We start from the raw sequence: 26,222 nt of genomic DNA, 5'->3' as shown, positions 1-26,222 counted from the left end.
ATACTGGATACAACAGACATCCAAAAATTTTTGAGGAAAAAAATGAGCAAATGATGAAATATCAAACTCCACAGAGTCTTAAATCTCTCCTTTATGACATTTTAGCATCACATTTTGATGAATGTCTAAACATTTGACTTTTCATGCTTACCACACTTTTCTTCTTATAACATTTTTACAGATTTTTAACATAAATTATATCTCATATCCCTTTCTGAATCCAAGATGCTTGAGAGCAAGAACTGTGTTCTCCTTCCTCCTAGTTCAGCCTGTCAATCAGTGCTGTACGTCATAAAACATTTACACATGATGATGGATAGATTGAAACACTTCATCTTCAATACAATAGCATGAGATAGACAGCAAATGGATCCAAACATCTGAAGTACAGATTTTCTTCTCTAATCACTACCAAAAGAAGGGAAATGTTCCATTTCAAGCATTTGTGTAGTCAGATTTGCTTGAGTTTCACAAATTTTAAATGTTCCTTATGCATTAATTTATATTGGTGTTCTCTCATCTCATAGCACATGCTTTCTCTCTTTTTCTGTGGTTGTGGGGCTTCATGTCAAAATGTTGCAGCTGTTCTCAATTAGAGCACTTGCCTTTAACCTTGTGTGGCATTGCAAATGACCACTAACCGGAGGATGCAAGGATGTTTCACAGGAGGGGTCTCTCAATATCTGAAGCCATTCTGACTTTTTAGTTGTTGTTGCTGTTAACAATACACAAAATCTGTGGCTAATCATATGGGGCCATGGGTTTCCTTGAGATCCCTGAAGGTCCTCATTATAATTGTATTTCTAAAGGACAATTCATAGCTACCTTTTACAAAGGATTACAGGAATAGTCACAGGCATATGACCTAAGATTATCTTTGCTTTTTTTTTTACTCTCACGCTTTCTGTTTCTAAATGAGGCATCCATAACTGATTATGGACTTATCCGCCAACAGGATGTTTTGTTCCCATCCTGGAAGACAAGAAGCTGCAGAAGTGTATGCATGCTGCCTCTCTAGTCACAGGATTCTTTCCAAATGGCTCTTAGTTTAGAGCACTTTCATCAACTATCATCAAAACTCAGACATCTCTCTACAATTGCTCTCCATTAAAGCTCAGTGCCAGTTGTCAGAGCTGTAATGTAAACCCTTATTAGCTCTTACAAGTTCTACTCTGGAACTAATAGGGATTTTCAAAACTGTAAACACAGAAGTAGAGGGAAAAAGTCACAGGAGAAAGAAAGGTGGGAAGTGTTGAATCAATCTGTACTGACAAGACAATCTTTGTGTAACTGTTACCAATGCATTTCACAGGATCTCAGTACCTCAAAATGGAGGAAAAGATCATGTTTTAAGTTTATTTTGCATAGGGTTTGATTCCCCTTGCTCTGGAAGAGAGGAAGGAAGGAAGGAAAGAAGGAAGGGAGGGAGGGAGGGAGGGAGGGAGGGAGGGAGGGAGGGAGGGAGGAAGGAAGGAAAGAAGGGAGGGAGGGAGGGAGGGAGGAAGGAAGGAAGGAAGGAAGGGAGGAAGGAAGGAAGGAAGGAAGGAGAAAGAAAGGAGGAGGGAGGGAAGGAGAGAAGGTAGGGAAGAAGAAAATTGAATGAAATTACTATTTAGAATCTTTAAATGCATTCTGAAAAAAGTTTGCATATTTCAGATTTTTAAATTAAGCTTGATAATATTTTGATAGGTAGAGAAAGCATAACTTTGAAAAGTTGTATATATCTGTTCATTACAAAAACCATAGATTCTATAATGTATAAGCTTTAACAAAAATTATTCCACAAAATGGCCTTCGGCAAATTAGAAACATTGAAGACTGTCAAGGCAAAGTAGTCTAAGTCAAATAAATGAAATTCTCAGTTTCTACAGGGTCCAACCAGGCTTCATGATAAATTACTGGGGTTGGCACTGTGGCGTAGTAAATAAGGGCACTGCCTGCAGTGCTGGCATCCCACATGACTGCTGGTTTGAGTCCTGGCTGCTCTACTTCTGACCCAGCTCTCTGCTATGGCCTGGGAAAGCAGTAGAGGATGGCCCAAATCCTTGGGACTCTACATTTGCTTGGGCGACCCGGGGGAAGCTCCTGGCTCCTGGCTCCTGGCTCCTGGCTCCTGGCTTCGGCTCCAGCTGTTGCGGCTAATTGGGAAGTGAAACTGCGGATGGAAGACCTCTCTCTCTCTCTGCCTCTCCTTCTCTCCTTGTGTAACTCTGACTTTCAAATAAATAAATAAATCTTTAAAAAATGATAAATTACTATGGTGGAACAATAAACTATCTAACAAAGTAATGTTAATTAAAATGCCAGTAGAATTATTATATTTAAATATCAAAATAACTAATATTCCATTTATCACAGGGAACAGGACTTAAACATGCCTTTTTCTTAGAAAATTCTAATTTCTTTACAGATGAGTTTACTTTTAATAGATTTATAGCCAACAGTCTGGAAAGTGATACTCTGACCTTCCTTTGGAAATGAGATTGAAAGCACAATGGTGGAAATGACTTCTTTTAAAAGTAAAATTAGAGGTGTTTTCCCTTCTGCAATTGAAATTAGTTTGTCTATGTCTTAGATTCCCACAGAGAATACTTCCCTGCACAGCTTAGTCCATGTTATCACTGTAGTCTCTCAAACAAGTGATCTCTTCAATGGATGTTATTTATGTTCCCTGAAGACTCTATATTTGGCATAACGATGTCACCTGTATTACTATTTACACCCTTGAAACAGCGATTCAGACAAAGCATCTGAAAACTTAAAGAACTGCTGAAATAGTAATATGAAAGAACTTGATATCCTATGAGTATTTGACACAGAATGCTTGTGAATTTGGTTAAAATGCTTGTGAACTAGGTTAGAACATTAGCAAAATAACAATGTCTATAAAACCATATTCTTGCTAGTGATAAAGAGGGATAAGTTATCTATTTAAAAATAAATGTCAATATTTTTTCATCCTGAGAAAATGAATTGATGAGATTTTATAGCAGAAGTTAACCCATATAAGGAAAAGGAATCTATATTTTATTCAAGCACTATAGTTCTTCCTTAATTGTAGTCCTGTAAGAATGTTACTAACATTTATAGGACTGCTTGTGATTTTTAAGGTCTTTTATAATGGTTCATTTCTGATCATTTAACTTGTTCTTATTCATTATGAGGTATTTAAATGGCTTGATATGAATTCATTCTATCCCTACATTTTACCATGGCCATATCTCTCCTAAATATGTTTGCAGTTAAACTCTGACTACCCAAAATAATCTGATCATACAGAACAAAGAATTCACATTTCTTTCTAGCATCTTAATCATGCAAATCCATGGTTTAAATTTACATTGTTTGTTTTTATACAGATTCAGAAATGAACTATTATAGCCAAAGAAGTCACAATCCAAGTAAACTCCCTTATTTTGTCTCTCTTTTCATATTTAAAAGAGTTTTTACTTTAATTACTGCTTAGATATTGTGTTGACATTATTTGATTGAAAATTTCTAGTAATATCACATAGTAATTCATTTAAGTACATTTGGCATATAATATGCAATCTCTACTGATTGTCCATTGCCTTACACAGCTTATACTAATTCTTAAATATATATATATATATATAATTAACTAAAAGGAATTAAGTTGCTTAGTTTTGTAAAGTGTCAAAGAAAATGCTTCAACAGATTTTTCATGCATTTGCATTCTTATTTTTTACTTGCATGATACATTCAAGGCAATAACTTCACTTATTATTATAATGCCCTGTGTAACTATGTAACAAAGTCTTTTACAGAATGAGTGTTAGGACACAAACATAGTGTGAAAAAAAATATAGACATAATGGTTTTGAAATGTGGAGCTTTATTATTTTCTATATTTAAGTGTTTCCCTGTTTCCTAAACTATATTTTTTCAAAAATCAAATCAGTTAACATGTAAAATTCTATCTTAGTATACATTATAAAATTTTCTCCAATTAAACCGGGGTCACTTTAAAAAAAAAAGGAAAAAGAAAACGATGGGAAAATACTCAAAGCATAAAGAATAAAAGACTGAGTTAAATACCAGATGGGAAAAATCAAGAATGACTGCTGTTTAGAAGAAGAAAAAGAAAAGCTAACATTAGGATCATAGAGGCAGTATTACTATGATTGAATAGAATGGAGGCTTAATGTAACTAAAAATGAACTCTCTTCAGAAAAGAAAAATCCTGTTTGAAAGGGAGTAGTCAACCAACTAATGAATTTTTATATATATATATATATATATATACATATATATGTATATACAAGTATATAAATTCATTAAAGATACATTTTTCTCCCTTGAGATCTCTATGGTCCAAGGTAAGAAACAGACTGTTAAGTGGGTGCATTTGTCAGATCTCAGTGTTTTCACACAGTTGGAAACAAGAAAGCCAATAGGACAATAATAATGATGTCCAAATAAGCCAAGTACATTTTATCCAATGCTAAATAGTATCTACTGGGCTAAGTTATATGCCCGTTAGTGATTTGGATGGTCATCCCTTTTGTGGCTGAGGATATCAAGTCACACTGTGGAAGCAGAAAATTAATAAGCGGAATTTTGGGATCCTAGGCCCAAGGACTCAAATGCTTGTTAGTAACAAGAGCTTTTTGCTAAACAGAACATGGAGGTTTTATGCATCCTGCTAATACTGTGATACTTCCTATGTAAATTGCTGAGAAGACATAGGAGACATCCAATCTTGTATAATGAATGAATGGATAGCTATTACAACGCAGTCATAATGCATCTATTCACTGTTATGGCAAGGTTATTTGCATAGTGGCACATTTTTTTTCAAAATGAAAACATTAATTAGAAAAATCATGGTGTGCCAGTGCTAAAGGCAAAGTAAAAATGGAGAGTTGTCATTTTTAGTTCAGGGAAAATAAATTTTTTACAGGTTAAGGTGAGAAACTTTACTATTTTAATGAAGTCATTATAGGATGAATCAATGCTTTAGAAACTCGTAACACAATTTCCAGACTTATTTCATTATCTCTAAAAATATTGGATCTTTGCTTTATTATAGCATGAATCTAGAAGGAATTAATTAGTATGAGACAATATTAATATTCATCATAAATTTATCAAAAAGAAATGTGAATTCCCTGAAGAATTATATAAAGTGTTATCATTACTTTATTTCATTAATTCATTACTCTAATGAGAGTTCAGATGAATTTGTTCTTAACTGGTTGCAACTGTACATGACCTAATAGTTAAAAGGGTTCATTTCAAATCAGATAAAATGAACATCTTTATTTGTAATGTACTGTGAATAGTCTAGTAGTAGATTCTAAGCTAAATAAAATAAAGTAAGCATATTCTCTCTAGGACACATTCTAAAAATGTAAGTTGGCATAGAAATATCCTAGAATTGTGCCGGTATCCCATATGGGTGCCGGGTTCTAGTCCCGGTTGCCCCTTTTCCAGTCCAGCTCTCTTTTGTGGCCTGGGAAGGCAGTGGAAGATGGCCCAAATGCTTGGGCCCTGCACCTGCATAGGAGACCAGGAGGAAGCACCTGGCTCCTGGCTTTGGATTGGCACAGCGCCGGCCGTAGCGGCCATTTGGGGAGTGAACCAACGGAAGGAAGAACTTTCTGTCTGTCTTTCTCTCTCTCACTGTCTATGAGTCTACCTGTCAAATAAAAAAAAAAAATCCTAGAATTTATTTATTTAGTAAGTGTCTAATGCAGAACCAAATTAGGGAGGGTGAAACAACCACAAAGGAAGACCTTTCTCTCTGTCTCTCTCTCTCACTGTCCACTCTGCCTGTTAAAAAAAAAAAAAAAAAAAAAAAAAAAAAAAAAAAAAGGGCTGTCGCCGTGGCTCACTAGGCTAATCCTCCACCTAGCGGCGCCGGCACACCGGGTGCCGGATTCTTTCCTGGTTGCCCTTCTTCCAGGCCAGCACTCTGCTGTGGCCCGGGAGTGCAGTGGAGGATGGCCCAGGTGCTTGGGACCTGACCCCATGGGAGACCAGGAGAAGCACCTGGTTCCTGCTTTCGGATCAGCGTGGTGCGCCGGCTGCAGCGCGCCAGCTGTGGTGGCCATTGGAAGGTGAACCAACGGCAAAAGGAAGACCTTTCTCTCTGTCTCTCTCTCTTCTATCCACTCTGCCTGTCAAAAAAAACAAAAACAAAAAAAAAAAAAAAACAAAAAAAAAAACAATTAGACCCTTTTTAGGTTCTAGGCACAATGTTTCTATAAAAAGACATTAGTGCTCTCTGCCCTCAAGGAACTTCCAGTCTGAAAACAACTAGAAGGATATACTTCTGAATTCATCCAAACTCACAGACACCTTGCATCTCTGAAGGGTGCCTCGTGGTTACACACTTGGACTCAGTAGGTGCTAAGAACGTTTTACTGTGGCTTTCAGTTGCTGATGTTCCACTGTCACAACAAGCAGAATCTTTAAATTATCCTGTTGTTGAAAGCTTGACAAGTGTTTTAGGAGTTTCTGAATTGACAGAAAAATGAGTGGAGAATAAGAGTTGGTATAATAAATTGTAAGTAAAACAAACAATTTTGGATGGTCATCAAAAAATCTAGATGTCTTCATACATCACATCAAACACAATTTTCTAGTATGCCGCCAATGTAAAAGAACAGGGAATAAAGTTAGCATTCCACAATGAATGTGCAGAGATAAAGCACAGAGCAACAAATTCTTCAGTGACATTAATAAGGTATTTGCTACACTAAGTCTAAACAAAGTTTGTATGAATAGGAATATTTATAGTAACCTTCTGCTATCTGCCTTAAATGTAATTAATTGACAATATAAAAAGCCATTAGCATTCTCATTTTTTCTCTCCAAACTAAACCAAAGGAGATAACATAATTCATTACTCAGGATTTACAGGACAAAAATCATGACATTCCATTGGTATTGATGTAAAATTTCTCAACACCTCTAATCTGCAACAGAGAAAACTATTGAAAAAGAGTTATGCTGGGATGCCAGTAATATGAAGTCTGTCCCACATGAAATAATCAAGTAAAATCTTGATTGTCATTGATGAATAGCAAATGCAGATGATTGGGTTTAGTAAGTCACTTCATAATTAGATTTATCAATGTTATTTTTAAAAGAAAGTTTATTAACATACCATTAAAAATAATAGCCTGATGTTGGATCATATTATCAAAATCCAGCAAGTTCTCCCTGATCTCAGGAATAGAACCCAAATAAACTTTGAAACACAAACACAATAAATTAAAAGAAATACCACACTTTCCTACTCTCTCTTCAAGTATGAGAAATAACTTACTTAAACAGAGCCACATTTTAAAATACTGCATGATCTTTTCCCTTTTGTGGCCATTGCCATAAAGGTAGTGGCAAAAGTGTCAATCTCTTTGTGACTTCTGACTGCAGCAAGAATGGAAGATGGCATTTCTAGGCCCCTTCCCATATTCGCAGGGAGATTATGCCTTCCCCTCTTTCCAAAGAGTTGAGACAGAAGTACAATGTACGATCCATTGCAACTGAAAAGGCGAGAAGGTTCAAGTTATGGGAGGACACTGCAAAACTCAGCAAATTGGAAAAGCAGTCCAGGTTTATAGGAAGGCATAAGTCATCTACACTGAATGGGTACGTCGAGAAAAGGCCACGTACTGAGAAAGGCCACGTACATCGAGAAAAGTCACGACTGTCCATATGGCCTTTCCCTAGGCTAAAACTGGACAAAGATGGCAAAAAGACCTTGGAATGGAAAGCCAAATCTCATCAAGAAGCAAAGGAGAAGGAGACAAATGAGGAAGAAGATCCAGGAATAAAGTAAACTTATATACACACTTAGATTAAAAACTGCTGAAATGGAAAAATAATAATAATAAAATGGTACACTAGAGATGCACCTAGTAAACAAAATCTAGTGAAGGACTTCTTTCCCTCATACTAATGTGTTCATTATTTTCTATCAGTTTAAGTGTAAGTAGCTTTTTTGTTCATTTTGTTAAATTGATTATAATGACTATTCTTCACCCTTTTGAAGCTGAATTTTTTCCATTTCCAGTTTATTTGGGATGCAATTTCTGAACAAATCACTAGCTACTAATAGTTCTGCCCCTCCTCCTCTATTTTATTTTCTTCCAAGGGTAGGAAGGGTCACACTGGCCATATAAGGCCTGTGAAATCATTTGGTAATTTAGTATGGCCTTGCCAAGGCAACCTCAGGTGGGACTCAGAATTCAAGAAATCTATACCAGGCTATTTTTTTTAATGTTTTTGGGCATTTTGCCTCTTTCTCGTTTTTTTTTTTTTTTAAAGATTTAATATTTATTTGAAAGGCAGAGTTACAAGAAGGCAGAAGCAGAGAAAGAGGTAGATCTTCCATCCACTGGTTCACTCCTCAAATGACCACAATGGCCAGAGCTGCAACGACCCAAAGCCAGGAGCCAGGAGATTCTTCTGGGTCTCCCACGTGGCTGAAGGGGCCCAAGAACTTGGGTCATCTTCTAGTGCTTTCCCAGGCAATAGGAGAGCTGGATCAGAAGTGGAGCAGCAGGACTTGAACCAGCACCCATAGGGGATTCTGGCACTGCAGGCATCGGCTTTACCCACTATGCCACAGTGATGGCCCCCAGGCTAATTTTTTGTTCTAAGATTTATTTTGATTTACTTTTGAAAGGCAGACTTACAAAGCCAGGATCCTGGAATTCCATCCAGGTCTACCACATAGGTGGCAGGGACCCAAGAACTTGGGCAATTTTCCATTGCTTTCGCAGGCATATTAGCAGGAAACTGGATCAGAAGAGGAGCAGCCAGGACTCAAACCAGCACCCATATGGGATGCCAGCATTGCAAGCAGTGCGGCTGAAGCTCCTATAGCACAACATCAGCCCCTACAGGATAATTTTTGAGTTCATAATTTTGTGGCCCACAAATGATGTTAGAACTATTCAAATGGCCATTGGAAGAAAAAACGTTCCCTGTTCCTGCACTCATTGAAAGAAAAAGGTGTACCTTTATCTTCCTAGCTTTCCTGTACCCCATCTTCCATAACAGCAACAACAAACTGTAGCAACATATAGCACCTATTGCAGATTTTTAAAAATGTATTTGAGGGCAGAAAGAGAGAGCATGCACATGCACAATGCCATTGGTTAACTCCCAAAACACCCAAAAGGACCAGTATTGGGTTGGGCCAAATCCAGGAGCTAGGAATGCAATCCAGGTCTCCCACACAGGTGGCAGGAACTCAACTGCTTGAGCCGGGCTGTCTCCCAGAATTTGCATTAGCAGGATGTTAAAGTCCAGAGTGTGAATTTAGAGTCAAACCCAGGCACTCCATTTGGTATGCAGACATCTTACCAGCTAGGATAAACACTACCTGCTCTTTGTAGAGCGCTTTAATTTCCCATCACTCGTCTCCTCCTATACCAACACCTCCTTCCACACCAACACTAAAAGCTTACATTTTCCACTTTAATTTATTAACTTAGCTCTGTTTAGTAAGCAGGTTTGCAATCCATATTATTTCAAAGGCAGAGGCCAAAGCACTTTAAAGCGCATACAGACACACACACAATTTTTAAAATATAAACCAAACGTAGCAGTGACAATGTGCATCATTCTATGTCTAGTGTTCAATGTAAGTGTAGTCACATTTAAAAGTTCAATGCGTTCTGAATATTTAAATAGATGATCAAAGGACACTTCTGTTACTTTTTCTTATTTTAGGAAAAGTGAACTATGTGAATACAAGAGAAAAAACAGTTCCACATTTAGGATTCTGGCACTGTACAAAACTAACTTGTTGTTATTTATAGTCCTGGAATCGATGGTTATGTTTTTTAATATAAAGCTATTTTATCAATATGCTTTTTCCATCAAATGCAGATTGCCACATTTTCATCATTCAGTTCACTGAACTTTAACTGTCCCAATTATTTGCCTACCATAGAATAGACAATTCAGAATGTTTTATTAGTAAAGTCATAAAATCACCTAATTATAAAATTTGGATCCTCATTAAGGTGTCCAGGTAGTACAAACTCAGAAGATAGTACACTCATGATACTCCTACATATTTTGAGATTTTAAGATGATTTGATAAATGAACTATAAATCTCACCTTCTGGAGTGTGTAATTTTTTAAAGTAGTTTTACCTCCTTTTTTTCCTATTCCCAAGATTTCTAAATACAATAGCAATTAAAACCCCAAACAGTGAAGGCAAAGTGTTTCCATTATTAATTAACAAATCATGTGATTAATTTTGCAAAACTCAGAATTAATCTCTCTTTCCTCTACACTGTCAAGGTACATTCTCTGTGGTAGAAAATTTATTAGTCTTTCTTGCATGAAAATGATTCATTTATGGATCTATCATTCTTACCAGCTTATGGGCTCCTGGAAGGTAGACACAATGACTTATTCATCTATGTTTTCTCTGTGCCTGGCACATCTTTATGCTGTATTTGTAGATGGTCAGAAACACCTAATTGAGTTAAATATGGCAGACCGTTGTTTTGCATATCTTAGATACCTGACAAGCCACATCTTTAGGTTTCTATAAGATGTCACTCAGACTATCTTTGGCTAGTAATTCTTCTTAAAAACTTAGAAAGGTGTATAAAATAAATGGATATAGACAAGGTTTATTTTGACAGATTCTTGGCTGCTCTGCGCCTACTGTTTGTGGCCCTGCTTATCCTTCAACATACAGTACTCTAACTCCAGGAGAATTTATGACCTCACGGGATCCCCTGTCTCTGTCACTGTTAGACTGAATCACACAGATACCGTGTGTCAAGATTACAGCCCTCGACTCCACTGGTAGAGAATCGTTTTCTCTTCTCACTGTTTGTTGAATTCCTTACTTCGTGGAGGGTTAAGCTTATGGTTATAAAATAAACTGAAAGTATGTCACTGTAAAAATTAAAAGAATAAGAAAGATAGGAAGATAGAGGGTGGGAACACGGCAGGAGGGAGGGTAGGGTAGGAAGTATCACTATGCTTCTAAATCTGTAAATAAGAAACGCAGGAAACTTGCTCACCTTATATAAATAAATTATTTTAACAAAGATACTTCTTTTTATAAATCTCTGTCCTAATTTGAATTCTTGTGTGTTTGTTACAGAACTGGTGACAAAGAGCTTCTTTAGTACCATTTCCTATTTATAACTAATAAAGAGAAATAGAATTCAATAATAAAAAGATTACAACATTTGCAGTCAAACGATCTAGTTCCATGTCCCCATTCCAGTATTTCCTCTCAGGGGAACTGAAGTCAAGATGTTTAACCTATAAAGGTTTTAATCTCCTCATTTCATTCTGGGGAAATGAGTTAATTCTTGGACATTACTTAGCAGATCAGCAAATATTTTGTCTGACATCTAATAAGTGACTAATCAATGAATGTTTAAAAATATCTTTGAATTCTTACTACAGTGTTTAGAACAAAGTCACCATTCACGAAATAATTGACAAATGTACATCTTTTAAATTCTTGCTGAGGTAGACCTTCATTCATTAAAAGTAAACCTTACATACACCGAATAATACAAAGTCCCTGGAGATAAAGTAAATTTAAAGTGGAATATAAAAATTTGTTATATTTTTTCCACTCATGTAAAATAAGCAAGTAGGAGCTAGTACTCTGATTTAATTTTAGAAATTTTTAAAACTATTTTAGTAAGAGTATCCTGATATTTTGCAAGAATCCAAATACCATGGAAGAGTGAGTCTGGAGTATATCATTTGCTCTCATTAAACATTTTTTCTAAAACCTGTTTCAGTAGTCTAAAGCAAAATATATTATATTCAGATTTTTAAAAGGACTATATATATACATGTATATACAGTATAATCATTTCTTCTACATAAACTTGTGAACAGTAACTTTTTTTATTATTTTTTTTAAATTTTTTGACAGGCAGAGTGGACAGTGAGAGAGAGAGACAGACAGGAAGGTCTTCCTTTTTCCGTTGGTTCACCCCCAAAATGGCTGCTATGGCCAGCACACGATGCTGATCTGAAGCCTGGAGCCAGGTGCTTATCCTGGTCTCCCATGCGGGTGCAGACACTTGGGCCATCCTCCACTGCACTCCCGGGCCACAGCAAAGAGCTGGACAGGAAGAGGAGCGACCGGTACAGGGTACAGAATCCAGCGCCCCGACCGGGACTAGAACCCGGTGTGCCGGTGCCACAGGCAGAGGATTAGCCTATTGAGGCCGTGAACAGTAACTTTTTAAAAGGTCATGAGTAGAGTATGAAACTTAATGCTCTTGACAGAATATAACAACAAGGGAAGATTCCAAGGACTATATACTTAAATTCTTCTATATATTTACATATTTAGTATTTAAATAATATTTCAGTGTGTTCTTAAGCATAAATCCTTGCGTAGTACTAAAGAAGAGATTTTAGGATTAAGTATGATTATAATTTGATAAATCTGATACACAGTTTATGAAACAATAATTTTTAATTGGCTTCACTTCAAATGCAGTGACGTTTTTCTTAAAAATCAATTGGTGACAGAGTTCAGATTCTGTAATATGGTATCATTCCGACTCCAGGGATGACACAAATATTCTCCTCAGTGGTGAAAGGAGGCAAGTCAACAAGTTAAAGAAATTATAAAAGCTAATAACCCTGTCCAACAAATACTGAAAAACTGGTCACAGATTTTTATGAGAGTCTTCCTGAAGGTGCTAAAGGTTGGTAAGCTAACACGTATTTGATATCCAGATGTCTGTATAGAAAGCACCATATTTTATAAGAATGAAGTAAATATTGCTATGAGATAGGTGAGCAGAAACATAAATACCATCATACCTAATGCTGTTAGAGTAGCTGAATGCTTACTATGTCTCCATCCCCTCTAAGAGGCAGAATATTTTTTTCTTCAGATGGTGTAGAGTTAGACTACCAAAAGTCACTAAATAGCAGAAAAATCATAAAGTGTGTATCACACTTCTAGTGGATTGGAGGCCAGCGCAGCATAATCAAAACTTTACTATTTCTAAAACAAACTATGAATCATCACGTCAAGTGGGATAAATTGAGTCTATGCACAGAATCTGGTCAGTTTGCAGATGTTTTGCTGCCAAATGAGTTCAGATTACATTCATTGCTTTCAGCCACTCAGTGATAAACTCACAGAGGAGAAAGAGCACTCTAAGGAAAAGAGAAGGCTCTGACCTTGGCAGCTGAAGCCTCCTTCTTCATAGCCAGCATTGCAGGAGCACTTGCCTATGGGTACAAGCCATTCGCCTTCCGTACTACAGTACATCCTGGGAGGATCTTCCTCCTTCGAATTGTTGACACAAGAGCCCCTCACCTCCACCAGGGACTGGGAGTCCATGGGCACTGTGTCTGGAAACATCGCCAGATTCTTCACTGTGAATGGGCACTTTTTGAAGTACACTCTCACAGACACCAAGGCGACACAAGCACCAACATCTTGAAAAGCCAAGTAAAATCCCTTCTTGTTGACAGGACCCACTTCTCTAATCTCCGTGTTGAGTTTCAGAATGCGGTCCCCAAGGTCCATTTGAGTGAAACTTTCATCGGCGGCAATGGTGTCAATCTTGGTAAACTGATGCTCCCGGAACTTGACCCCGTGATCATCGTCAGACTCCATGTAGTACAGGTTGAAAGTCTCCTTGCAAGTTCCCAAAACCAATGGGATGCTATTGCAGTCCCGTAATGTGAATTTGAGCTCCACGTAAATCTTCTGAGCTGAGTTCCTGGGGACCCAGTTTGTCCTCAGCCAGTTATTTTGACTGTGATCCATGACATTGCACACCTGATAAGTCCTGATGGGTGTGTAATGTTCATCAACACCACTGATCTCTTCCCACTGGATAATCAAAGGGGAAAACAGAGAGATGCAGAATTAGTGAGTTAACCAGAGTGATAGATGATGAATCCAAGATATAGCTATAACAGGAACCAGACAACAAGCAGGAACTTCAATGTTACTTTTTAAAAAATATGACATGGACTAATTCCACAAAGTTCCTATTTATAATTTTTATTCTCTGCAAGGTTCTCTTAGTTCATTGACAAAAAGCAGTTTACAGTTTTGATGATCACATTAGAATTGCATGGCAATTTATTGGATTTTTAGGAGAAATATCACTTAGCAAACGATTGAGCCTAACCGAAAATTCCAGGCTTACAACCTCAAATCATATGTTCCCCAATGACACCATCATAGGGTTATGTTGAATATGCTGTGTCTGTGTGCTTGTATATTTTTTACAGATTTATTTATTTATTTGAAAGTCAGTTACACAGAGAGAGGGAAAGAGAAAGAGAGAAGCCTTCCATCCGCTGATTCACTCCCCAATTGACCGCAACTGCTTGAGCTGTGCCAATCCAAAGCCCGGAGCTAGGAGCATCCTCCAGGTCTCCCACGTGGGTGCAGGGGCCCAAGGACTTGTCCCATCTTCTACTGCTTTCCCAGGCCATAGCAGAGAACTGGATTGGAAGTGGAGCAGCCAGGACTCAAACTGGTGCCCATGTGGGATGCCAGCACTGAAGGTGGCAACTTTACCCACTGCCACAGTGCTGACCCCAGTCTGCATATTTTAAAAGAATGAAAAACACCACCACCTAAAATTCTCCTATATTATTTTCTCCCATTTTAGGCCAGGTGCTGGTAACACTGATGTATAGCAAAATGAAATGAATCTAAATAGTATCACTGGGGCCAGTGCTGTGGCATAGTAGATTAAGCCACTGCCCATGGCGCCAGCATCCCATATGGACTCCAGTTTGTGTCCCGGCTGCTCCTCTTCCAGTCCAGCTCCCTGATAATGTGCATTGGAAAGCAGTGGAAGATGCTGGGGCCCCTGCATTCACGTGGGAGACCTGGAGGAAGTTCCTGACTCCCAGCTTCAAATCAGCCCAGCTTAGGCTGTTGTGGCCATATGGGAAAGAACCAGAGGATGGAAGACATCTCTCTTAGTTTCCCCTTCTCTCTATCTGTAACTCTGCCTCTTAAATAAACAAAGAAATTTCAAAAAAATCATTTCATTATCAAATATCTTAATGAATGACAGTTTTTAATATACTCAGTCATTTCTGAGGATATGTATTAAGGAACTACTAAAGAAATTTGGAGTAAATACATAAACACACCTTATTTCCCACCTGAAAATAAAAACTGAGAGTTACACATGAAAAAATGAAGACATATGTGATGAACATTTAAATTTTTAATGCCCTTTACTCATATTGGACTTGTACATAAACAAGAAATACATAACTATTGGTCTGGTCTTTGTTGTTTTTACTTTGTTATAGTACTTAAGATTGTCCTTATAGAACTTTTCTCACCATAAAAACACTTTACAAGTTTTAAGTCATTATAAGACAGTTGAAGTACTACTTTCTGTGAGTGAGAAGCTTTTAACTCAGGGCCATACTGTTTTTGGTACTCAGGATAACCAAAAGTATCACACCAGCTATTTCCAACTGCTATCCCTGTATGTGTGTTTTTTTTTTTTTTTTTTTTTTTTTTTTTTTTTTTTTTTTTTTTTTTTTACCATGTCCAATGTTGCCTACTTCTCCCAGGAAAATATACCTTTACTATGTCCTTCTTGAATTCAAAGTAGTGTAGGGCTCTCCATTACATACACAGAAACTTTCAAACTCTATAGTCTGACATTTGTGTTTCTTACAAAAATTGATCCCAACCTACATTATATTTCCCCTAAAAGCTTGAACTGAGATCAAGAGTAGGAAATGACACTTGTCACTTATGCACATACCATCTTCTTAGCAATGTGAGCTCTTTTACTTTTTTCCAATGCATCCTAGGTCTCGTATCCCTTATTCCTTTGCTGATGGCAGAACCCCACTGGACTGTGCTTTTTCCTCTATGCTTTTTACAACATCACCATTCCTTAAATTTTGTAAACCACTTCATATCCACCATAATATACAACATAAAACTTTACCTTCTGTGGTTGTATAAGGCGGGATATTTTCTTATAATATACATAGAAATCATTCATGGAAGTAAAATGATATGAAATTCATATTAGAGGATATGTTTTAATTTTGTAAATAAATCTTTGTGAAAACTTTATAAACATATTCCTAAATCTTTCTCCATTACAGTACTTAACTATCTTCATCAGTAACCATACATTTTAAACTTTAAATTGAATCAAAAATTTAACACTGATTAACGATCTTTCTATTTATGTATTGGTACTTAAAAATTCATGACAAATGTATAATATGAAAAAATTATGTAAGGATTCCAAAAACTTTTTGCACTCAAATTAACATATTTTATTCTACATCCCATGAACTTTTTGAGGTATTCCCCTAATTACTAAAGACTTATACAAATTACAGTCAATCACTTTTAATTGCAAAATGAGATAAAATATTAATTTATTAAATTGATGATGGTAACTACAAGTAAGGAAACATGGCATTTGACTTTTAAGCCTCATTAGGGAAAAATAAATAATTTATCTTAGTATTTTAAATTATCCATAACAAATTGTGGACCTTACCAGTATGAGGACTATAGTATAGAAAATTCTAATTCTCGCTACATCACTTATGAACATTAACATAAAGTAAAAAGTACTACTTATTTTAATAATCTTGATCATTCAGGATCTAGAATGATCATTCATTTTCTGGAGGCAAAATTGATTTGACTTCCTTGTCATATCCAATGTCTCAAAAAGAAACAAATTAGTACTATTTTAGAAAATCCTAGAAAAATCATAAAAATTAATATCTTGATATACAGAAAGAAATATTCACATTGATTTTGAATAATCACTACATACATTTTCAAACATTCACTCTCTATATATATTATATCAGAAGCTTTACAGAAGGAAACTGTGTAATAAGGAGTCTCTGATATAAAAATTTTATACTGAGGGTTCTATGGTGGTAAAGTTATGTTTAAAACAAAATTAATGTGCAAGTTTAATATCAGAAAAAAAGATTGAGTATACCTGGTGCTTAAAAGAACTCTGGCATTAAAAGTTGGTGCTATGTGAAATCTTCTGTATTATATTTACATTGGCTCTACAGTGGCATTTTAAAAATAGAACTAGCAAAAAGTCACTAGAATATTTGCTTTCTGTGGCTGTCTTACAGAAAGTTAGATCATGACACTACCAGTTGAAAAATAAGTGAATTAGCTTTACATTTTATAAGTTCAGATCTTCTTATAAGAATAGATGACTTTGTACTTCAATTGATGAATCATTTGCAAATTTTTTTTTGCTATAAGCAGCATTTTACTAGACATCAAATGGAACATATTATGTATACACTTTAATAATTTGATGTAAAATATTATTTTAATTATGGATATCTCATTTAACTTTGGCAAGCTGTCACAAGTCTTTGAATGCAGCAGTATAAATTGCTAAGCAGATAATGCAAACACAAGCGTGCTTTGCACATAAAAGGTTGCAGAGAACAATTATCACTTCATTAATTTCTAATGAAGACCAAATTGCCTGTAAGTGATGGTGGCCTGCTATCTCAGACCACTTGAGAAAACAGCAAGACTCTAACTCCAGCATTTGCCAACAACTGGAAAGTAGAAGTAAAATCCTAGATGATGATTTTCTCAACAGCAGCAGCCATAACAGAGACCATTAATTACAGTTGCTGCTGTAGTGCTCATGCTTTATAAATTTAATATTTACTATAACTTCAAGCTCTTAGAACTACTGTATAATGTTCATAAATTATTACCTTTACTCTATTGCTATAGAAATTGTGCTAAACTAGACTTGTAAAAAGAAAATGAATGACACACAGAATTGGTCACAATTCTCTTTCTCTCTCTGCCTTTGAAATAAAATGAAAATAAAGAAATATGCATTTTAAAAATTGCACTGGCCACAAATGTAGAATTTATTACATATATAGAATTTGGTCACACAAAACATTTTTCTCATTATTTGGTAAAATTAACAAAATATATAATGGGGGGCTGAATACAATTGAGGGGCCTTCAGCAGGAGGATGTAGAGCCAGGAAATCGCCAAAATACTTTCTAAAGCTCGAATTCTCCAATATCAACATTCATATACACATATACATATATATACACACACACATATATATATAGACACACACACATAGAGACACACACACACACACATATATGTATAAGGTGAACAAATTCCATGTATTTCATATATACGGATTTAGGAGTTTAGTGATCCTTCCCACCCTGCCCTCCCTCCCACCCAGGCTCCTAGCCTATCTTCCTGTCTCATGCTTTCTTTGAATTTTTACAATGGCGTACTTTCAGTTTATTTTATAGTCATGAGCATAACCCTTAATAAGTAAAGAAGTCAACAAATAGTAAGAAGACAAAATCACTGCTCCTTAACAGTAGAGACAAGGGCTGTAAAAAATAATCAAATCTCAAAATGTTAGTTTCACTTATATACATTACATTTTGCTGTGTCTAGTTTCCTGAATCTTACTCTAAGTTTTTATTATTAGTTCACAGAATCCAGAAGTTGATTTTTTCCTTTTCCAGATGATTGCTCTTATACATCCTTGGATCCATGCTTCTCCTCCCCGGGAAGGCCATTCTGAAACTTATTCCCAGTAGTGCAATCATAGTGACTCTCCGTCTACTTAGAGGTAGCTTAGGATACTAAGAAAACTCTTTAGTTTTATATTTTCTAGAGCGTATGATTCCTTATCACATGGAAAAAAGCAGGACTTTATGTGGAAAACATATTTTTTACACTTAATTGATATTTAACAACAGTTATAATTGAGTACACTCCAATTATATGGAAAAAAGGGGGAAAGGCTATGATACATTTAGTGTGCAGGCTAATGGGATTGAGAGATATTAAGACTGTGAGAAAAAAATACCTTCATGATTGACTTCTTAAGAATTAAAATTCATTTTTTAAAGTTTACAGATACTCATAAAATAAAATGATATCACCAATACTCATTTTTTTGCATTTTAATGGCTAATAAAATGCTTAGTTCTTGGCACCTTATAAAATGCTAATGGTGATTAATCCTGCAAAAATACTTATAATGGACATTAAGTTAGTTAATTTTCCCATTCTCATGTTTCTTTCCTTTTTTACATACCAATATGTACTTCTTCATTCTGAAATCCTTGGGTATTAATTATGCATTACCATTTTATTTGTGGAGATGACACTGTCAAGTTTTAGGCACAGACGAATCTAGAAAAATCATTTTATTTCTATTTATCTACTGAAAGCTTTTCTTAGCTAATTCTTGTCTCAAAAGTCCATAGATGGAAACACAGACATGTATATATATATTTTAATACTAGAACAAAATGATTGAGGTATATAAAACAATTGAGGGTCCAGAGCTGCAGCATAGCAGTTAAAGCCACCGCCAGCAGTGCTGTAATCCCATATGGGTGCCAGTTCTAGTCCTGGCTGCTCCACTTCTGATCCAGCTCTCTGCTATGGCCTGGGAAAGCAGTAGAAGTCCTTGGGCTTCTGCACCCATATGGAAGACCCAGAAGAAGCTCCAGGCTCCTGGCTTCAGATCGGTGCAGCTCCAGCCATTGCCACCAATTGGGAATAAACTAGCGGATAAAGACCTCTCTCTCTCTCTCTCTCTCTCTCTCTGCCTCTGCCTTTCAAATAAATAAATAAATCTTTAAAAAAATAAGTAAAATAAAACAGTTGTGACAAACAAGTAATAGAATTGCTTATGTTTTTGTTTTTATGCCTGAGTACTAATGAGAGAATTAGGTTTGTGCTCAAAAGATCAGGGAGAGAGGACAGGGGATCAAATGTTGAAAAGTCAGCATCTTTTATAAAATACAGGTCAGAGTCTAAGGACAGAAATGTACAGAAGGCATATTACTTGAAGTTATGACCAGTAATGTGAATAACAATGACTACTGTCCATTCCCCTATTATTAATTTCTCAGTATAATCTGCAGAAATTTGATAATGGTATTAGAGCTATGTTATTGAGGGTCACACACAGTGGTAAAGGCACAGCTTAGGCCATCTGCATCCCATATCAGAGTGGTAGGATTTTCAAGTCCAGACTCTACTCCTGAGTATACCTTCCTACTAATGTGCACCCCAGGAGGCAGCAAGTGATGGTTCAAGTACTTGGATCCCACATGAGAGATCAGAATTGAATTCCGAGCTACCGGCTGTAACCTAGCACAGTGCGGACTATTATGGGAATGGAAGATCTGTCTCTGTCTGCCTGTCTCTTCTCTCTCTCTCATAAATAGTTTTTTTTTTTTTTTTTAAGGAATTGGGGGGGATATCCTAGTTTTGATAAAGTATACCAAAAATATCTGAAAAGCCAATAAGGAGATTATTAATGATCATTGGAGTTTATAGATGAAAAAAATCCAACAAAGAATTTGGAAGACAGAAAGCAAGAGTTAGGCGCAAAATGATCCTACATGATCACATTTTATAATTCTGAGGAACATTGGAAAGACTATGATACTACTGGCAGGATGCACCTACTGAAGACATAATGTCTCCAGGAAGCATGAATGTGCTGGAATCTTCGGGACTTCTGTCTCTGCTTTACCCTGCACCTCACAATTGGGCTCAGGGATGCTAGTTCTATTTTTAGCCCTTTAGTTTCTTTAAAACCCTTAGACTTAGATGAGAACTGCAGCAGCCTCACGTCTAGCATTCTAGGTATTAGCATTTTAGGTGTCTCCTCCCATCTGGGTTTCAGCAGTACAGCATTGGTCTCTCAGGGCTGCTGCATTACTCTGCTTGTCTTCTACCTCCCACAGGCATTGTAAAGCCTCACTGTAAGAAACCAAGCAAATCTAATCACAGTATTCTTCAATTTCCTAGTCATGGATAATGTAAAACATGTGCAAAACAAAACATGGTAACAATTGCGTGTGTGTTTGTGTGTGTGTGTGTGTTTATGTGACAGAGAGAGAGAGAGGATTGGGGGGGGTTACTTTCAATCATATGTTGCTATTGGGATGAATGAAAGACAGTTGGTTTTACACATGGTATAATTTTTATAGTTTACTATCATTTGAGTGTTTTCCACTGTGATTTTCTGTGCTGATTTGTGATTTGAAAAATGCCTCTATGATAGCAGTTTTATTCAACTCCACATGCATGTATTAAATATTTCTGTGAGCAAATCCTAGACTAGAAAATGTAGATAACAAAAAGATAAGCAAAAGATGGTTTTGTTAACAAGAGGTTGACCGGAAGAGGGCACAGAAACTCACCCAAGTGGAGGATGATATGCTCCCTGTTTAAGATAATGCAAGGAGATGTTGGGGAAGAAAAATTATCATTGGAAGGGCAGTCCCACAAAGCATTAATAAGGAAGAAATTAAGACATAGGATGGCTAAAACTTCTATAAGTGTAAACACAGCAACTTAGAGAGAGGGAGAAAAAGTGTGAGCATATGTTGGGGGCAATGAAAGAACAAAATCTCTTTCAGTAACTGGGTTCCCATCTATTTAAACCCGAAGACACTGCACAGTGGGTTTATATGAGCAATTACCTAGAACTGAAAGGGGGAGCTTCTTCCTGTTCTCCCACACTGGTGCAGGGGCCCAAGGACTTCCACTGCTTTCCCAGGTGATAGCAGAAAGCTGGATCAGAAGTGGAGCGGTTTGGACTCAAACTGGTGTCCATAGTGGGAAGCCAGCACTACAGGTGGTGGCTTTACTCACTACGCCACAACACTGGCCCCTACATATCTATTTTCAATTTGTATTTACATCAAGCTCTCTATAGATGTTGCAGTAATGAAGAAGATATTGTCTACCAGTTATTTCCATTGATACTTTATTTAAGATATATTTATTTTTTCTTTATATATTATTTTTCTCCCTTACATTGTCTCTGGTTTGGACCAATTTTCCCTTTCCAAGCAACTAACAGTGTACCTAAAACCACATAAGTACCTTATATTTACTAAAATTAAATGGCCTGTGTTATGTCAAATATCAAATTATATCATTAAGGATGCAGAGAAGTGTGTTATTGGTTACATAAGGCATTCAATTTGAGTAACAGAATGGAATACTGATGTGTGGAAGAGGAGCCAAACAGGATTAAATATAATACCTGTATCAGGTTTATAATAGAAGAACAGGGAAATACATTTATAGACCAATTTTTTTCAGAACAAATGGTGAAAAGAATTTTGGAAAATAAAGAGCAAAGAATCTGGTATAGGGATTTAGCGCAACATTTAAGCAGCTCATCTGCATCCATTAGCTTCCTGCTGATGTGCACTCTGGAAGGCAGGGGATGAAGATGGCGCGAGTCCTTGGGTCTCTGCTACCTGGACTTGGCCAGATCCAAACCTGGCTGCCACGGCATCTGAGGAGTGAGCCAGTGGATGGAAATTCTCTCACTGTCTCTCTACCTTTCAAATTAAAAAAAAAAAAATGATGACGATGATGAAAAGGAAAAGAATAGAAAAGTTTGGGATATGGTGAAGTGGCATTAGAAAAACTAAAAGAATAATGGAAGATGCTTACAGTCCTTTGAAAAAAAGGGGATTTCTAGCCAGAGTCAGTGAATTAGAATGAATATGATATATCATCAGGTGCTCATATATATATAGTGTCAAAAGATTTTATTAAACCTGCTGTTTATTTTTATTTTGCCTGTGAGGGGCAAAATGTAAAAAAAATCAGAGGGCTAAAACATTGTAATTTGAATTACATAGCTTTGACTTTTTAATGAACTATTTCTACTTGTAATGATTTATAATTGTAAAAATATTCTTTTAAACACTATAACCATGAAGTAAACCATTATTTGAAAATTATATATCAGTAAAGAAATCAATATAGAAGAAAAATTACCTAATAAACCATTTATCTATTCCATAAAAGTTGGAAAGAGATTTTAAAAAAACTATTGACTTTCATCGGAGTTGCTTTTTCCTCTGTCTCCCTTTTCATATTCAGCCAAATAGCTTTACTTTTTATAGAATGAATTTCCTTTAAATATTAGGGAAGTAAGACAATGAGACTATCGTGTTTCCAATTCTTGGAAAAATGTCTGAGGTGAAATTGCCCAATAAAAAGGTAATTTTAGAATTCAGTATAACTGCTTGAAAATAATGGGTGAAAATTCCATGCATATTGGCTTTACTTGTCTCGACTGAAAACTGTGCAAAGATGGACATTTACAGAGTTATTACAAAGGGCCAACTACTTAGAAATTAATGCATTGCAGTGACAGTGGTACATTTCATATCAGTTGTGAGATTCATGTAATTTCCTGCTATGATAATGGGTCACAGCCACAGTAATTCATAGCAATTTACAATATGCCTGTGGAGCACTCACAGTGACGGAAATGAAATTAACTCATGTCACTACAGAACATTTGCTGAGTTTTACAGAACTTTAGATACCTCTGTTTATTTTTTAACAAAATAAGTATAATTTTTGAGAGCATTTCTCTGAAACATAAACTGCTTTATAACACCAATTTTGAAGCTACAGAGATCTCTTCTGCTGTTTATCCCAGAGGGTAGCAATCATGTTTCATAGCAGTCTGCTTAATCATTTATCCACGGAGTATCCTGGGGAGCACAGACATAAGGCTCTCAGTCCTAGGGATAGACAGACCCTAGGTTTGAAAGGTAGCTGTGCTTTGTTATAGCTAATAGAGGAGTAGACTCTAATTTACTTATCTGTAAAGTGGGAAAGACTAGCGATATTTTCTAGGTAGGTGAACAATACGAGATTGACCATTGAAAATGGTTTACAGTGTGTGGAAAGCAGTAAACAAATATTAATTATGATTCTATTGAAGTTTAGTTAACCAAAAGTGTAATTGGAATACATTGTTGTTTTTATTATAAAACAATAGAGATATATTTTGAATTCAACTTTTTGTATTTCTTATCTTTTAAGATTTATTTATGTATTTGAAAAGCAGAGTTACATAGAGAGAGGGAAGGATAGAGGCAGGTAAATCTTTCGTCTTCTGGTTAACTCCCCAAATGGCCACAGTTGACAGGATTGGGCCAGAGTGAAGTCAGGAGCTAGGAACTCCATCCAGGTATCTCACAGGGTTGGCAGGAGGCCAGGCACTTGGGCAATTTCCCATTGATTTCCCAGGCACATTAATAGGGAGCTAGATTGGAAGTGAAGCAGTTAGGACTTAAACCAGTTCTCAAATGCGATGCTGGCACTACACATGGCAGCTTTGCCTGTTGTGCCACAACACTGGACCCACCTATTATTTTTTCACTAGAGTTTCTTTAAATTTATTTCAGGTCATCAAATCTCTAAGTGTAACATTTACCATATTGAAATTCAATAAATAAAGTTAATGGCAGGACTTAAATGTATTTCACATTTGATTATAGATGAATCTTCTCTCTGATATCTAAAAAAATTTGCTTTTCAAAAATGGGGCAAAATTGTCAATATTAGTCTATACTTGACCAGATTCTATAGCTCTATAATTTTATTAGACATTTGATAAATTTGTTTTCACTATTATCTTATTTAAAAATAGTATTTAAACTATCTGCATATCACATAAATAGAAATTTTCTGTAGTTTTATAAAAAATGGGTGTAATTATTTGTTTTTGCTCCATAATAATCCTCAGCTTATAAGCATCAGTTTTGTCCTATTTAAAATGGAAATAACAATATCTTTTTTATAGAACTGTTTAGTTACTGTATATCAACAATTAGTAAGTGCTTTTACAGTCATTACCTGCTAAGTCAAAAAAGTGTTTATAGGCATTTGCATTCTACAAAATACTTTATGTCACTAGTCAAGATAAAGATGCAGACTCATGACTTCTTTCCTTTGAGAAACACAAATCCATTTCAACACAAATCCATTGTGGGATATATACTATTCTATTACATGGGGAGACCCCATGAAAAAATAATAAAGCCACTACAATTCAACATAGTTCTGGAAGTTTTAGCCAGAGCCATTAGGCAAGAAAAAGAAATCAAAGGGATACAAATTGGGAAGGAGGAAGTCAAACTATATCTATTTGCAGATGGCACGATTCTATATATAGGAGAATAAAAAGACTCCACTAAGAGACTATTGGAATTGATAGAAGAGGTTGGTAAAGTAGCAGGATATAAAATAAATATACAAAAAACAACAGTCTTTGTATACACAGAAAATGTCATGGATGAGAAAAACTTCTAAGATCAATCCCATTCACAATAGCTACAAAAAAATCAAATATTTTGGAATATATTTAAGCAAAGATGTAAAAGATCTCTATGATGAGAATTACAAAACATTAAAAAAAGAAAAAGAAGATACAAAAAATTGAAAAATCTTCCATTTTCATGGATTGAAAGAATCAATATCATCAAAATGTCCATTCTTCCAAAAGCAATTTACAGATTCAATATGATACCAATCAAAATACCAAGATATTCTCTGCGGATCTAGAAAAAATGGTGCTGAAATTCATATGGAGGCACAGGAGACCTCGAATAGCTAAAGCAATTGTATACCACAAACATAAAGCTGGAGGCATCACAATACCAGATTTCAAGACATACTGCAGGGCAGTTATAATCAAAAAAGCCTGGTGCTGGTACAAAAACAGATGTATACAACAATGGAACAGAATAGAAAGGCCAGAAATCAATTCAAGCATCTATAACCAACTTATATTTGACAAAAGAGCTAAAATCAATCCACGGAGAAAGTGCAGCATCTTCAACAAATGGAGCTTGGAAAACTGAATTTCCACATGCAGAAGTATGAAACAAGACCCCCACTTTACACCTCACACAAAAATTCACTCAAGATGGATTAAAGACCTAAATCTATGACCCAATACCATCAAATTATTAGAGAACATTGGGGAAACCCTGCAAGATATAGGTACATTTCTCTGAAGGGAAGAGAGACCTTCCATTTTTCTTATGGCCTTGTCTAAATACTGACAGAGTTTGTGGATTCAAAAGGCTTCCACAGCCTTGGAAGTTCCTGTCAAGAGCCTCGGGTGATCACTGATTTCATACATAAGAGTGTTAATTGTTAAATTAACAACAGGAGTCACTGTGTACTAACTTTCTATGAAGGATCTCTATCCTCAAAGAGTTGTATTATAATTATGTCTAAGTGCTTGCAAAAGATGTATCATTCTTGGGTGCTTCTTTGAAGTTAATTAAGGTTCTTAAAAAATGAAATTAACTTCAAAATGTAATGACTTTGAAAGGCCTTGACTCAACTGTTGAGGAAGT

The 26,222-nt window shown here is 36.0% G+C and overlaps 1 protein-coding gene across 3 annotated transcripts in view; it reads right to left on the bottom strand.

Annotated features, from left to right (window-relative positions):
- Nucleotides 1–26,222, bottom strand: part of EPHA3 (EPH receptor A3) — a 401,167-nt gene that overhangs the window by 282,016 nt on the left and 92,929 nt on the right. For all 3 annotated transcript variants that reach the window (XM_002716757.5, XM_008267088.4, XM_051819167.2), the window contains exon 3: nt 13,178–13,838. In XM_002716757.5, the coding sequence (XP_002716803.2) occupies nt 13,178–13,838 (661 nt within the window). The remainder of the gene's footprint in view (nt 1–13,177; nt 13,839–26,222) is intronic.

This window comes from Oryctolagus cuniculus, chromosome 4 (genome assembly GCF_964237555.1).
Source record: "Oryctolagus cuniculus chromosome 4, mOryCun1.1, whole genome shotgun sequence".
Taxonomy (NCBI): Eukaryota; Metazoa; Chordata; class Mammalia; order Lagomorpha; family Leporidae; genus Oryctolagus; species Oryctolagus cuniculus.
Note: the sequence above shows the minus strand (reverse complement) of the source record. Positions and strands in the feature narration are given on the sequence as shown.